The 16,125-nt window shown below is 44.9% G+C and overlaps 1 protein-coding gene across 1 annotated transcript in view; it reads left to right on the top strand.

Moving 5' to 3' along the window:
- LOC146178640 (uncharacterized) overlaps positions 1-15,516 on the top strand; it is a 32,434-nt gene extending 16,918 nt beyond the window's left edge. The window contains exons 2-3 of the mRNA XM_084578437.1: positions 11,878-12,224; positions 13,883-15,516. Coding sequence (XP_084434563.1) covers positions 11,889-12,224; positions 13,883-14,032 — 486 coding nt within the window. The 5' untranslated portion in view covers positions 11,878-11,888 and the 3' untranslated portion in view covers positions 14,033-15,516. The remainder of the gene's footprint in view (positions 1-11,877; positions 12,225-13,882) is intronic.
- The last annotated feature ends 609 nt before the right edge of the window (positions 15,517-16,125 follow it).

Below are 16,125 nucleotides of genomic sequence, written 5' to 3'. Positions count from 1 at the left end.
CTTCTTTGTTCACCTCTTTTACTCATTAAAAAAATCGGGAAAGTCTAGCTCTGAACAACCTGCATATTGTTTCAGCTGTTTCCATTGGATGTAATGGCTGTAACCGACTGCGGCGGCCGGTTTTCGATGGAGGAGAAAAGCTAGCACTTGTGTGCTGTGCTATGCGAGTGGATATTAAAGAATCCCATGGTGGCTGAAATTTCTTGAGGACTCCGCCTAGTCTTTCCTCATAGCCTCAGTCGCTCTGGGACAGTAAACGCTACAAACCTATTAAACCACACCAAACCAGTGGGTGACTGCAGCAGAAATATCTGCTTGTTCGACCTCTTGTTGAAATGAAAGATGTAGAGTGCGCTCGTATATGTGGTGAATGATCTTAATCCTCGAGTTGACTGTGTACTCCGGCATGGCGGGAAGAATGGCGTGCGAGAATATTAGCTATGTTGGATAGAGTGTATTTACTTTTCACCTTTCATACCTTGGCTCAAACATGTTCTACTGCATGTGTAGATAGGGAAGCAAGATGGCGCCAGTATAAGGTGAAAAGTGTTTTTAGTACAGTGTGGAGGTGTCTGTTATCGCCTTGCTTCGTTTTCGTATCAGCCTATGTCATTACATCAAGCATTGACACCCCTTGCACTAACACGTGCAAAAAATCCTTTTGAGAAACATAGCACCACCCTCAGGCGACTGCAATCTGTTGAATATATTCCTATCACCTACCATACGAATTCGGGAGAGCTGGCGTTGTTCGCTATCTACCTGGTAGCAATAAGGGCCACTTGGACCCGTTTCGTTCTATTGGCTGTTGACGTGCCTTTTTTCTGTCTACAGCGTTTTCTTGCAGCCAGCGCGGTGTCACATATCCCTCGAGTGGCTCATGACCACACGAATGGCGTCAACGGGAAAACTGTGACGCGCATTGTTGCCTCCCATTAAGCACTTTCTATTTTAACGACAGTGCAGATTTTGTCACCCTTTTTTGACGCGATAGGCACGTACGTGTTTTTTTAGGTGACAGTCGTGGTATGTGTTGGAAACAACTCAACCAATTGTGCGCTGTTTTCCGAGAGCAAGCTTCGGCCTCCGATGCCCCCTCTCGCTTTTATCGCTCCTTTGCACGTTTCTGGTCTCGTGTGACCACGGCTCGCCTGCAGACAGCGCGCGAGGTTTATCGGGCGCCGCGCTTGGGTTGCTTCATCGAAATATTCCGCGAGGAACTCGCGTCCGACATCATGCGCTCGAGAACAGTAGTCATCTCAGTAAACAACATCAGGCGCCACAGCGACGAGCGCTTGAGACAGGAATCTCTGTGGCTTGGCTTTCAAGTTGTACTCCTAAAGAATACTGGTTTCCATGTGCTGGTGCTCACAGCAGTGGCAAGAAAAAAACATGTAGTATTATATTTACCTAACATTTAATTGCTACGAGAAGTGGTCTTGCATACCAGAACAAAACTGAATTTAAACTGTTATTTGCCGTATAATTTAAAATTGTTATAGGAGATAAGTTTGGTATAAAATTTAGCCTTCGTGGACCCGTGGAGGCTGATTAACCTTTTCGCGCTTCCCAGTCGATAGTGAAAACTAAAACGTGTTTGGAGCACGAGGCCTGTAACTAAGGTCTTTAACGGTGCAGTGGGCCCAGCTGTGGAAGTGTTTGCTATGAAGGGTCTAAACGATCGGCTAAGGGAACATACTGCTTCAACAAAAGCTATTAACGAGAAGCCTACAGAATAGAAAAATACAAATTTTATTCGAGTGCACAGGAAAACAAGTTGGTTGAACTCTCGAGCGGATGTTGGCGAGTGGGATTCATGAGGCTTCACACAAATTCATGTTCGGAACACGTGCGATGGGAAATATACTAATAAATAATTAAATGAAATTATTCTGATGCCGATGGCTAGCAGTGAGGCTGGCGAGTCACCGCGAAAAGCGCACAGCTAGCTAAATATGACACCGGCGCTCTCCGCAGGTGGTTCTGCCCTTTCGACATGCCTATATTTGATGAAAATCACGAGCGCCAATCTGCTATGTTAAATAGTGTGATCTCCATTCATGTGTCTCCAACCGATTTGGTGGACGTGGCCAGCACCAGTCTGCGGTACGAACGAGTGTCCTCCCAGAATGTTCGAATATGTCCCCATATTTACTCCAACCTCCCTTTCGGTGTTTTAGGCATTGCGTCCGTCAGGCGATTCATTTAAATCTTCTCGGAAAGTGCACAGCACAATTTTGAGGCCAGAGGATTGAATACCAGCAGCGGTAACCCCAGCTAGACATCCCCTAGATATCCTACCACTAGATATCCCACTGCTGCAACCTTGGAGCAGTGGGATATTCCTATTCCTATTGGATATTCCTAGTGGGATGTTCCTATTCTGGTTAGGGATCACCAGAATAGGAGTTGGCCACCCTGGTGCAGTAATTAGCCGCTACATCTCATGATAAGCTCCACAAAACCTTGGCCCTCAGTCACCAGCGGCTGCGAAACAACTGACCACGGCGGCGGTCAGACCTGTGACGCAGCAGGGGGTGCTAAGAATACCGGGCTCCGCTGGACAGGCCGCCATTGGAAATTGAGAAATTTCGGGCGGACTTAAATTGGGGCCCAGAGATGCCAAATCTTGCGGGTGGCCCAGATAAATCTTCAAGTCAACGCTGAGTCGTCCATACTGAAATAAAGTAAACACCAATCTATGCCAGATTCAGACGAGTAAAATTTCGGGGACCTAGAAGGCCAAATTTTGGGAGTGTCCCATCCCGATTTGGAGGTCAGCTGTGAATTGGCCATACTCGAATTAGCTTAGACGTCAGTTTTGGTCAAATTTTGATGAGGTCGAATTCTAGAGTCCAGGGGCTAAACTTCGGGGCAGCCTATAGGCGATAGCCACTGAATATGTCACACTCAAATTAGGTTAGAAATCACTTTTGATTCAATTCTGATGAGGCCAAATTGTGGCAGTACAAGAGGGCCAAATTTTGAGGATGACCTATACAAATTCAGAGGTAACCATCAAGTTTGCCGTACTGTAATTATATTAAATACCAAATTTGGAACTTTCACATTAAGCGATCAATATTCGACAGTTCGTGCAGACCCGCTCTGATGACAGATGAGTTCTGCCTAATTACATACGCAATAGATATTTGACAGTTCATGCGGACCCGCTCTGATGACAGGAAGATGAGTTCTGCCTAATTACGTACGCAATAGATATTTGGCAATTCGTGCGGACCCATTCTGATGACAGGAATATGAGGTCTGCCTAATTATGTACGCAATAGATATATGACAGTTCGTGCGGACCCGCTCTGATGACAGGGCAATGAGTTCTGCCTACGCACTCAGATGACGGGCTCTGATGATGCCACTCGTCAGCCAAGGAATGCGTTCGAATTAAATATTTTCCAAGATAGCAGCCCTGCCCATTCGTTCATGACATGCGGTCTCATGATGTTGCACAATCCATCGACTCAGGCACAATGCTAATGAAACTGTCCCTGTGGGCTCGATTCCTAGCTCAAAGTGCTGCCCGAATTGGCGGCTCGGCCAGCCTGCCATGACATGCGCTCTCCTGACTTCACAGAAACCGTCGACACTGACACAATCTGAATGCACTGGTGCGTTTCGATTCCCGCCTCTATGGGCTTCTCAAGTTGGTATATATATCTCTTGCCAGTGCCCCTTTGACACGTAGCCTCGTGACGTCACATATACCGCCGACACAGACACGAGCGTCGCTGATTCACGAGCATAGAGGCTTTAGGCATCACACAAAGGCGAAATAGCTGCGCGTTGGCGGACTAAATTCCTCACTTCAAGAGCAATGAAAGCTACTTCTTCATCATGCGTAGTCCGATGTTGCACAGCGACAAAGCAGCTGAAAGCAGGTAACGGTAAGTTAGTACTTTTGAGACCAATACAGAGGGAAGACGAGCACCACTATAGTGCCCAGGACATTTTCTTAGCTAACCTACAGAAAAATATCTAAACAGATCAAATCAGCGGAGAGGAAAATAAAATCCGCCGAGTTCGCGTGTATCGGCACACGACGAAATACTAGCGCAATTAGAAAAATACGAGAATACCGTGCACAGTACGATTCTACACGAAGAAAACGAATTAAAATGCGGAGGCAAAATCGGCGCTTGAAAGCATACGCAATAAACTTTAATGGCCACAAGATAGAATGAAAAGTAAAAAAAAAAGAAGTTGAGAACGTGATCAAAACGTGCTGGTTCCTCAAAGAGTCAGCACCACCAAGCTATTAAATGATGTGTGATTTTGGGCCCCGCCGCCGTTGATTAGTGATCAGGGTGCTCAACTGCTGAGCATGGAGGCGAAACGCAAGGTGCCAGTGCACTGAGCGATGTGAGGAAATATTAAAGAGCCACGGATGGTAGAAAGTATCGGACACCCTCCACATATCTGATGTCATTTTAGATGGTAAGTCCTGTATGTATTCATATCATATCATACCAAACCATATCATACCGTTTCACACCATACCATATCGTTCCATACCATACCTACATACCATACCATACCATACCATACCATACCATACCATACCATACCATACCATACCATACCATACCATACCATACCATACCATACCATACCATACCTTCTTTGGTCTTGGTTTATGAGGTTATCATCATCATCATCAGCCTGACTATACCCACTGCAGGGCAAAGGCCTCTCCCATATTTCTCCACTTAACCCGGTTCTGTGCTAGCTGCATCCACTTGACCCCTGCGAGCTTCTTAATCTCATTCGCCCACCTAACTTTCTGCCGCCCCCTGCTACGCTTTCCTTCCCTTGGAATCCAGTTTGTTACCCTAAGTGACCATCGGTTATCTTCTCTTCGCACTACATGTCCTGCCCATGTCCATTTCTTCTTCTTAATTTCCACTAGAATGTCGGTAACGTGAGTTATTTCTCTGACCCACTCTGCACGCTTCCTATCTCTTAATGTTACCCCTACCATTTTGCGTTCCATAGCCCTCTGGGTTGTCCTCAACTTAAGTAGAACTCTCTTGGTTAGCCTCCACGCTTAAAAATTACAGACCAATCAGCTTAATGTCTGTTACGTATAAGGTATTTACTAAGGTAATCGGTAATAGAATCAGGACAACCTTAGACTTCAATCAAGCAAAGGATCAAGCAGGGTTTCGGAAACGGTACTCTACTATCGATCATATCCATGCCATCAATCAGGTGATAGAAAAATGCTCGGAATACAACCAGCCCTTATACATAGCATTCATTGATTACGAAAAAGCATTTGACTCAGTTGAAACCTCGGCGGTGATGCAGGCATTGCGAAATCAGGGGGTAGACGAGTCGTACGTGAAAGTGCTGGAAGATATATACAGTGGCTGCACAGCAACCATAGTTCTGCATAAAGAAAGTAACAAAATTCCCATAAAGAAAGGTGTTAGGCAAGGAGACACAATCTCCCCAGTACTATTCACAGCTTGCTTAGAGGAAGTATTCAGAGACTTGGAATGGGAGCAGTTAGGGATAACGGTTGATGGAGAATACCTCAGTAATCTGCGATTTGCTGATGACATTGCCTTGCTAAGCAACTCGGGAGATGAACTACAAATAATGATTGATGACCTAGACAGGAAAAGTAGAAAGGTAGGCTTGAAAATCAATATGCAGAAGACTAAGGTAATGTTCAACAGCCTCGGGAAGGAACAGCAGTTTACATTAGGTAGCGAAGTACTGGAAGTAGTAGGCGAATATGTCTACTTAGGACAGGTAGTAACCGCAGATCCGGACCATGAAAAGGAAATAACAAGAAGAATAAGATTGGGATGGAGCGCATTTGGCAAGCACTCGCAGATTATGTCTAGCAGCTTACCGGTATCGCTAAAGAGGAAAGTATATAACAGTTGCATCTTACCTGTACTCACCTATGGGTTTATGAGGTGTAAGGTCCCAAAAAGAACTCCCGCATGCGTAATGGCGTGGTGCACGCAGCCCTTCACTGCTGAAAATTTTAAACCCTAATCGTTCTGAATTCACATCGCGCAGTAGGCGGGTACCTCATGTTTTGTCCCCAACTAAAAGCGGATCGGTGGGGACTTGGGTACGGACGAAGCCAGGATTTTTGTCGTGGTGTGGCATGGAGAAGAGGGCGGTGCTTAGGATACAGGTGTTGGATACTTATGATGCGCCATTGTAAAATTTATACTTGGAAAGATGATGTAAGCTATAAGAAGAAAATGCAATCCATTTACTGGCGGACAGGACACGAAACGAAGTTAAATTCAGTTGCGTTTTTGTTTGCAGTCGAACTATAAATGCAGACATGACACACACGTAGCGCCCTGAAAACTGCTTGCTTTTTACCCTACCCTTGGCGTTCATGGGCTGTTATAAAACTACCTTAAAATGTTCTGTACGTACGCAGCGTACGTTTATGTCCTTTTCCAACTATATCTATTCAAGTGGCGGGCACCTGTGCCTCATAAAAGCACGTTTAATTCCCGATGATAACTATAAGAGGAGGTCACCATTGTTCGCAGTGCTGCATATAATGAATGTAGTATCTATATAGTTGTTTGAGCGGATAAAAGAGCGCCCGCGTTATAGCGCATGTATTACAGGTGGACGTTCATTGCTGAGATCTAGGCAGCTCGCTCTTTTTAATCGCCGTCTGTGGGGCTTCTCATTGGGACAACGTGTTCAGCCGCTTCCATTTTTCATGCTAGCCTTCGCTCATTGACAATTTTTATCTCATTTTATGAGCTTCTGTGATGCTCCTATGAGTTCAGGGATGTGCAATGGCTTCTCGCGCAGCTTGAATATGTCTAGGGCTATTCGCGGAGGTGAACAGTGAAGGTCAGGTGCGCCAAGTTCCCGGTTGACGCATAGAGTTCAACGCTCTTATCATCTGTGATGCGGATTATCATCTGCGTATCGCTTTCATATGGGCGGTGGGGGTATATTCGAGCAAATCCGAACCCACCACTCTCTTCAGGAACATAGCTGTACATTTTTGTTGTCGAAAGTTAGCAAGCATTCACAAGATAACAACGTTCGAAAGAACGGACTCTCGGAAAACAAAGTCGAAAGAGAGTATGCTGAGGATTTCGCGATTAGATCTGCCAGAGGCGAGACGCTGTTTGAGCAACTTTCCTTCGCCATGAGACAAAAGCCGAATCGACGTGCTGAAGATGTGCGATTGCGTTTGAAGTGTGGTATTTGTTTTGTAATTTGATGGTGCTATCTTATCGTTTCTGTCTTTCGCAGCCGTGCATGTTGTTGGTTATAGTAAGCTTGCACGTGTTGCACTTTGTGAAAGGAGCTCATGCTGATCGTGCCAATGTCACTGAGGTTACGTGAATAGTCCTGGCTTTATTAATAATAAGCTCGCATAGGCGATAAAACATTTGTAACTTGATACCAGATAAATATTAGAAAGTACCTCATGCATACGGTAGCACATCACGTGGACGCACTTGCGTCTGGAAACTACCATATGTTCCTTATGGAAAGCGTGAGAAAAGCTCGAATACCAGAAGCGCGGTCCGTCATATCTTGAACATACCTAGGCCTCTGGCTGACTTAACGCGTGTTTTCGTACCCGAAATGGATATCTTCACAGAGGGATTGAAACAGACATCTTTGGGTCCTTGTTCAGATAACGAAGATAGCCTTCGTTCTGGGAGCTGAAGCGAAAAATAGAGATCTGTTGTCTTTTTTTTACTGGTCGGCGTCTCTCATTCTTCATTAAAATGTATCCTGCTACCCACTAAGAAATGACGAATAAAATGCCTAAACTAGGATAGATGATGTATGCAAAGAAAAGAAAAAAATCATCTTTGGATCTTGACTTTCTACGTATTGCGGGAAAACGGCAATTTTAGTTGGTTGCTTTTTACTCATTTTGAGTGGAAGAATTGTGTTGGCTAAATCAGCTCTCATAACACCAAAAAGAAGCTAACTGAATGCAATATGTTGAATACTCTAATTAAATATATTAAGCAGTAATAAGATGATATTGCAATTTCAAGGAGTGATGAAAATAGTGGGTTAATTTTAACCTCTTTATTACTTTTCATTTATTCAATACTTTCGGCAACAGTTCTCTTTCCAAGGCAGGAAAGGGTAAAATGCAATAAAGTTATATTTTTAATTATCATTGCCGTATTATGGCTGTAAAAAATAAAAATAGAAAGCATAAACGAAATTTCGCGATGACGAATCACTCCCTATTAGCAAAGTGGCCATTTCGAAAAAGTAGGAAAGAATGCACAGTAATCACAAGTAGGAAACAATGGCTGCTAAAAATATTCAGATGTTCACAGGTTCTCCACCTGATTTGGCAGTCTCTTCCACTGAGCAATGGTCCTCGGTGAAAAGGAAGCCTTGTACGCGCTTGTACAAAACTGGGGTACCCAATTCGCCTTGCTGTGGTTAATCCGCATAGATAGTGCTGTGTGCCATTGCATGTAAGTGAAGAAATCTAGTTTTATCTGTTCGTTAACAACGTTGACTATTATACTGAGGTGGTGCTACTTTCGCCGTGATTAGAGTGTACAGTACGGTCCACTTTGAAGGGAAGATGAGATCGCGTGGCCTGAACACTTTGGAAAGGGCTGCTGCCGATCACTGCAAGAACAGACAGCACAAGTACATGCTCGAGAAGAGCAGTCGGCTATGCTTAGTGCACATGCACCTTGTGCGATCGTTTGTCGCTGGCTCACTCGGGAGTGCTTTGTAAAGCGCGGCAGCAATGCGGCCTAATGTTCTCTTTAACAATGGACCATACTGTACAAAGGTCGGACTGTTTTAAAGACCTGATATCGAGACTTGCTTATCACAATTCTGTGAAGACATGACTACTTGGTCTGTGTTTTGCGGATCACGTGCGTCGTAACCAAAATAAAGCTTTTTTTTTTTGCCGGAACTCATTCTAGCCGATTATTTTGTGTTTTAGTGTGTAAATCTAAAACAGCATCTGCAAGTACATAGATGTACTTGATGTGCATCTGCTATTGACATCAAGACGTACCAGCGACTTGTAGGCAACTAATATGGTTTCGCTCTTGCAGTGTTTCAAGCGATGCCTGAGTAACCAGTGTCGTTATGATCCTGCAGAGATGATGTTTTAAACATGCAAATTCCAGCTTTATATGGATTCATTACTTATGCTAAACTGTTTGAACTGGTCAACTCTGGCGATTTGGCTGTCATTGACATCGTATACCCAGGGAGATGAATTATTTTAGACGTCATTTTGATCTGTGCAGATTTTGAGATATTTACTGTCATTTCCCTCACGTGGCATCAGTTAGTAATAATCATTGGGTAGTTATTTAGCGCTGCGTAATCCTCACTTTCCTCACTGTTGGGATAGATGATGCATTCATTTCCAAAGCAACAACAACAACAAAAAAAAAAGAAAGCGGTGTGAGAACTGATGGCCGATTTGTTCAGGTAAATGAGAAAAAGAAGGGGCCCACGGAGCGAGCTTTGAGGAATCCCGAAAAGTACCGAATATGTTTCGCACTTTGATTTTGGTATATTGGCGTAGTTATGGAGATTAGGGAGATAAGAGTCAAGCAACACTACAAGTTAGGTATTGTTTAAGGAGGTCCTAAGGCTTCTCCTCATTAAATTAAGGTGCGCCACGTGATCAAAGGTTTTCTGTAAGTCCAGGAAAATTAGGTGTATTTGGCCACCTTGGGCCAGCATCAGAGAAAAAAAGAATCGTTCTTAGTGGCTGTTGACAGGCCTCGTGGTAAAGAATGCTGGCTGCTCGCAAAAAAGTTCTCTCTCTTCAAATATGAGCTCACATGTTTATTGAAGATGATGTGTGCAAGGTAGTGCGCAAGATGATGTGTGCAAGGTAGTGTACTACCTTGCTGGTAGAACACTACAGAGAAATCAGCCTATTATTCATCCCTAAATGCTTATCACCCTAATGCGGACTTGCTCTGAACATTATAAATAAAGTTTTCGCGAACTATTATGCTTATTTATCAGTGAAGGAAGCAGTTTATAATGTCGTCCGGTACGGATGGCCTTTCTAATGTTCAGTGAAGTACAGCTGAAAAAAAGTTTCTGCTTGCTTATGTTGAGGTCATGTATATCTTGATGTACATTGTCCGTTGTTAGTTGGTACGTTCAGGGTCAGGGGTTCGGATATAGAAGGGTGGGGCGGTCACAGAATATTTACCTCGAATGCACAGTCCCCACTCCTAGCAATGCGGTCTGCTTGTGCTCTGCCTGATCTGCTCCCCCTTTTTTATGTATTTTCACATGTTTTGGCATTTGTGCTCTATGCAGGCAAATTTGCCCATGCTTCTACATTTCCATTCATTTTATTGTATTGCTACAAAGCCTGTACAATTTTGACTTCGTTTATTTGATTATTTATTGCCAATGAATGAGAGCCGAACACATCTGTTTCCCCCCCTTCCCTTTTATGGGATGTCCCTGAAGGGGCCTTTAGGGCAGACAAATTATGGTGGCTAATAAAAATTTTCCGCAATATTTATCGTTGCGGAACGAGTACAACCCCCAAAATTACATCCAGGAACAATAACAAAAACCATAAATGTGTACTATTAATCAAAGATCAGAAATCGTCTTGTAAGTATGATGCCTTTCTATATTAGCGCGAAAACCTGCTTAACTCGGTCAAACTCAATTACGCATTGGTGCGAGGTCTCTGCCGAGTTCTGGAGGACAAAACTGTCAGAGGGGAGCGGATTAATATGTCACGGGGACGGAATCTCGTTGCTATTGCCGCAGCTGATAATATCTGCGGTTTTCCTGCCACTTTCGCTTGCTGTACGTTGTATCGTCGTCTTCCATAAACTGCCATCAGTGTGCAATAGATCCCAGCAGACAACTATCGCAATGCTCTCTTAAGGTTAAAAACATTTCAATAATTCACTTCGCCAACTGCAAAACATTGCATGTGTGGCCGACCACAAGCATGATTTTGCATAATTCGAAAATAAATTCGGAAATTCAGCTCAACCATGTTTAAAACTGAAGTCCACCTCAGATAATTCGGGTTGGTAATCCTGAAATTAAGTCGCAAAGCTCTGAAATGTGGACTGACAATTGATTTAGCCGCCTTGGTACGATACCACGCCGACTGGCGGAGTCAAAATGTCGTTCATTTTGTTTTCTTATTCGTGTTATCCGAGAAGGCAACCGTTTTTCTTCCAACATAATCTGTACCGTATCACATCAAATAACAGCTACTGCTACGCTTTGAAATATTTGTTCATGTCTGTAACATCTGCCGCCTCCTTGTGCAAGAAATTAAGCCTTGATAGGTGATATGCAGGTCAGCGTCACTCTCAGCTACTGTTGAAAGGCTGGTTTATCTCTTCCGCCTTCATCTTCTGCTCAAGCGATCGTCTGGGTTTGGGTTATTACTTACGAGTTACTCCAGCCGATTTGAAACACTTTTCTGCTTAGAGAATTCTCCTATCAGACTCTACAATTTTGTTTATCCTGTCTATGCGGTCATTGCAGGGCAAATGTCATTCCCATTTCCACCCAAATAACCCGGCCCATCCTAAACCTCCTCGCGACAGTTAGAAACGAATCAAGCAAAAGAGATTTCCTGATGCTGCCCTAGTGAAAAACTTATATGAGGCAATAACCTCACATTTTCTCACACAACCTCACTCAATTCACATACAAATAACATACAAGTCGCATATTATTATAAGGTCTCGTAGTTTCTTGTACATTATCATAAATTATGAACAATATTTTATGATAATGATGTGCACTGTATGAGAGTCTATGCGATTAGACGAAAATTTATTAGGTTATTGGCTGGTAGAACTTTTGATTTTTCAGTAGGGTGTGCACTATTTCGTGCAGATTTCTTCGTTATGTGTCCCACAAACGGCGAGCCTCCGTCATCCAAGCGGTCGCGGCGGCTGGACTCTTTGCCGCTCTGCAAAGGGGTGACACCGCCCGAAGAATACAGCAGCTGTGAGGTGCTCGTGTGCTTCGGAACTGCTCCTGCGGGCCTTCTGGAGCGCCTCTCGTCGGCGCTGCGAGGCTGGGGTCGGCCGCGACGTTGGCCTCACTGGGCCGTGGTCCTCTCCTACAGCGACGATAAAGTCCTATACTGCTGTGGATGCAGGGATCCCCGCACGGGCTCCCTCGTCGGTACCGCCACCTGGAGAACTGCCGCGCAGCTGCAGGCCATGGACGTTCACACGGTACGAGTAAATGGCTACAACAAGTAACAAAGGCTTAAATATTAGGTGATAATAGTAAACTTTCTCGATCTAGTAAAGCAAAACCATTTAAGAGGAACAGCTGGCGACCTGCCTTGACAGAGTAAACACGTTCTGTGGTCTTAGATGTTAATATCTCCAAACAAAGGCATTTAGGTTGTTAGCTAGAGAAATAATTAAAATGCTTCTATCAGCAAGACTCACGATTTTTGCGATTTGTAACCTTATACACCTTTTTTAGCGTTGATCATTGAGTTGTTTTTTTTTTTGTCAGTATTTCCCAGATGGCAATATTCAGAGAGCGATCATGGAGTACTTTTCGGTCTTGATGTCACAACTTCACTACAGGGCTGGAACAAAATGTTCCATTGTTTATCTAATTTTACCAGTGATAAAAGCGCGTTTCTTACTGCCGACCTTCTTCTTCGGTATATTATAGGACTGCGCTGTGTATCAAAGGCAAACAAAATGAATAACATGAAAAAGTATTACAAGAATGAATTTCAGAACAGTAAGAAATGCATCACAAGAAATAGTTGCGTCAAAGGCGGTACGGAGGAAATAGGGAAGGCAGCTTCCCTGCACAACGAAAACCACTTCACCAAAGCGGGGAAATCTTGTTTTGGGGAAAAATTGGGTGCAGTGAAGGAGACATCTAATGTGACAACTATGGTCGCATTCATTTCCTGCACGCCTCTCTCTAGTGTTGCTATCGAATTTATGCAAAACCAGTGCCCCGCAGGTGCCATTCATACTCTCTCTGCCGCCCCATCTACTCCGGTTTTCTATAGCGAAGGACTGATCCTCGTCAGGTTCGTACACGCCATCAGACTTGGCATAGATATATTCTGCGCTGCACAAAACTTTTGGCCTAACGACGGGCCGCGCCGCCATGGTGAAAGGATTTTTAATATACAGCAAAACTGACTCGCGGAGTTTTGCAAGAGTTCATAGCAGCGAGTGAAACAGGTAATGGTCAGTGGAAGTTATACAAAATGATCTACTACAGGTCTGTCTTGGTTTTAAATATAGTTAGTATCTTTCAAATGGATGACATAACTAGTTCGTAACTTCCCAACCATCGTCCTGTTCCGCGACGACCGCCTAGTGCGTTTGTTCCTATTATTGCTACCTAATTGTTCATTCGTTTACGCAAGGCAAGCAAGGCAAGGATCCAGGGAAACCAGCAAGGCCAGGAACTGGTTTCCCCGACATCCTGTTGATTGTTTCTGGCGTTGTCCCTACCACGGGACGATATGCTCTCGAGCTCGAGGTTGTTGCGGCTATTTGCTTTTGGAACGGGCAGTACATCGTTCCCAGCCGAAAGCGGCTGTTCGAGCTTAGGTGCAATAAACAACGAAGTATTGTGTGATGACAAAACATAGGAAAGGCGACGACATGTTTATTGCCAAAATCTGTAGGCGAATAAGCTGGGCCACGACACTACAGCTACAGAACCAACGGGACTATATCGTGATCTGCCGCATTTTCAATTTCTAAATTCATCAGTATTATTCGTGTCCTCACAGAATCAAAACGCTCAGACCTTGCTTACAAAAACAAGCTTTAACGTTATACTTTAACAGATCTCTACTAATTAACGCCAGAAATGCTAACCTTCTTCCTATTCCCTCACGCAGATATCGCTGGGCGAGCACAGCGTCTCCCCCGAGCAGCTGCACGAAGCCATGATTGGCCTGTGCGGAGACGGCAAATACCGGGCCGTGCACAACGACAGCCAGACGTGGGCCGTCAAGCTGCTCAACCGGCTTAGCCTGGACATCCCCTAGTGACGTGCGGACATTCGCTGATGCACCTGCTCAGTCATCCTGTGTGATGTGTGTGATAAAGGAGTGTGAATCGCATAAGGTGCTGCCGAGCTGACTGCGGACAGTTGGTGCTATAAACTTTGACGCACAGAGATTATTTGTCGAAGACTGTTTGGGCCCTCACTCAAGGGCTCCCGCGATGTGTGCGGCTGCATTGGCTCGTTCTCTTAAGTGCGACGTTGGTCATCAAATGCGATCTGAACAGCCCAGCTTCCTAGGACTGCGGTGATGAGAGGAGTGGATATGGTATTGGAAGTAGGTCCTGGAAATGTTCGCAGGTTCACTTATAGGAAAGAAGACACCAAGAATTTTGGACATGTGTTGTGGTATTGTGTAGGGCAGGAACAATGCATTAATGCATACAACGCTGGAGAATCACTGTGCCATGCACCAGCAAAGATTTTATATAAGCAGAACATAGTACAAGAAACGCACTCTGTTACAACCCGCCCACCGTGGTTCTCTGCCGAGTGTGTTCCAGGGAATGCGTGACAACACTGATGATGTTATACGGAGGGTCTGGAGGCAGCTACTGATCTCTGACACTGATGTGCAGCGGATGCGTGCGAGAAGGATAGCAGAACAGGTGTGTGTGTTCAGGCAGCCACAACTGCTTTGAAAGGACCATGCTATATTTTGCCAGACACAGCATGTTGTGAATGAGTCGGACGACATTGGAAGCTGTGAATAACTGTACCACATCAAACCCAGCATGCACATCAACTGGAGAAAGGTTACGGCAGGCTACCTGATGTGCCAAGATCATGTGGCTCACAGCTCGAGCGGAGAGAAAGACCGGAAATAACTAATAAATTAAAGAAGCAACTCGTACTAGACGTTCGATGGCGGTTTGCAAGATTTGCCACTCGTTACACATGAAGGTTCATGAAGCACGAATGCGTTTTCGCGGACGATTTTTGTAATGGAAACTACAATCGTGCGGAGAGTCAGGTAACCGTCGCAGGGTCCTGGCTGCGCTGGCTCTGCAGAAACCGCTGGCCGCACGCACTAATTATTTTGCGAATCGCGGAACCCAGCTAAGCTTATCATCTGCGCGGACGCCTGTGTCAGGACGTGAAATTTATTCACATACACCATCTGGGTGAAATGTCAGCAGGACGTATAGCAAAAAACGTAAACACTAGCGAAATAATGCTCACACCTCATATGTAGGCATTATTTTGTTTGATTTCTTGACAAATGAAAGTTATCGCAGGAATAACTCGTTGCGAAAAAGGCAAAGGGTGTGCGAGTTAAAAACGCTGACGAACACAATGTGTGTTTTTGGTTTTATCCTGTGGCTTGTATATTTTGCTGAGTGTTCCTTGCAGTTTTGGCTTGCCTACCGCCTTGACCGCCTTAGTGAACTTTTCGATTACGGACAGAAAGTGTTTTATAACGATTCTGGACTTTTTTTCCCGTTTCTTTCAATAAAACTGCTCTTTGGCCTTGAAAGTCCTGTTAACGCCCTTTGTCGCCACGTGGCGTCCACTGGATCGACAGTTTCATTTTTGAAGGGCTTCACTAAGCCATGAAGGCAAAGTCGCCGTGCATGGCACAAAATACTGCGGCTGCGACATAACCATGGAAACCAGCTGCGCCGTTCCACACGTGTTTCACCACTGCGCTCGCTACATAGAGGAGGAGGAGGAGGAGGAGGAGGAGGAGGAGGATAGCAGCATCATCATCCCAGAAGATGGATATGTCGGTGCTGAGATTCGGTGTAGGGTAATTTCCGCACTGCACTGCGCATGTGCGCGCTGCCGTGGAGAACTGACCGAGTAGAGCCGGCAAGCGCCTGCCGGCATCGCAGGCTCAGGGCATAAAAATTGATTCTGGCTACAGCGGAGTAAATGCGACCACCTGGCAACCTTGAACGTGCACTGACATTGCACAGACCACGGACGCCTCTCCGTTTCGCTTTCATCGAAAAGCAGCTGCCAGCAAACAACTTCGCAGCCGAGTACTCTGGTTCCGCAGCCGCTTTCGCTCCACATTCAATTCAGTAGCGTTGAACCTCTCTATTTTTTTTTGTTGCTCTGGGGTAGGTTCAT

This window comes from Amblyomma maculatum, chromosome 9, assembly GCF_055883805.1.
Source record: "Amblyomma maculatum isolate TAMU_Amacu chromosome 9, ASM5588380v1, whole genome shotgun sequence".
Taxonomy (NCBI): domain Eukaryota; kingdom Metazoa; phylum Arthropoda; class Arachnida; order Ixodida; family Ixodidae; genus Amblyomma; species Amblyomma maculatum.
Note: the sequence above shows the minus strand (reverse complement) of the source record. Positions and strands in the feature narration are given on the sequence as shown.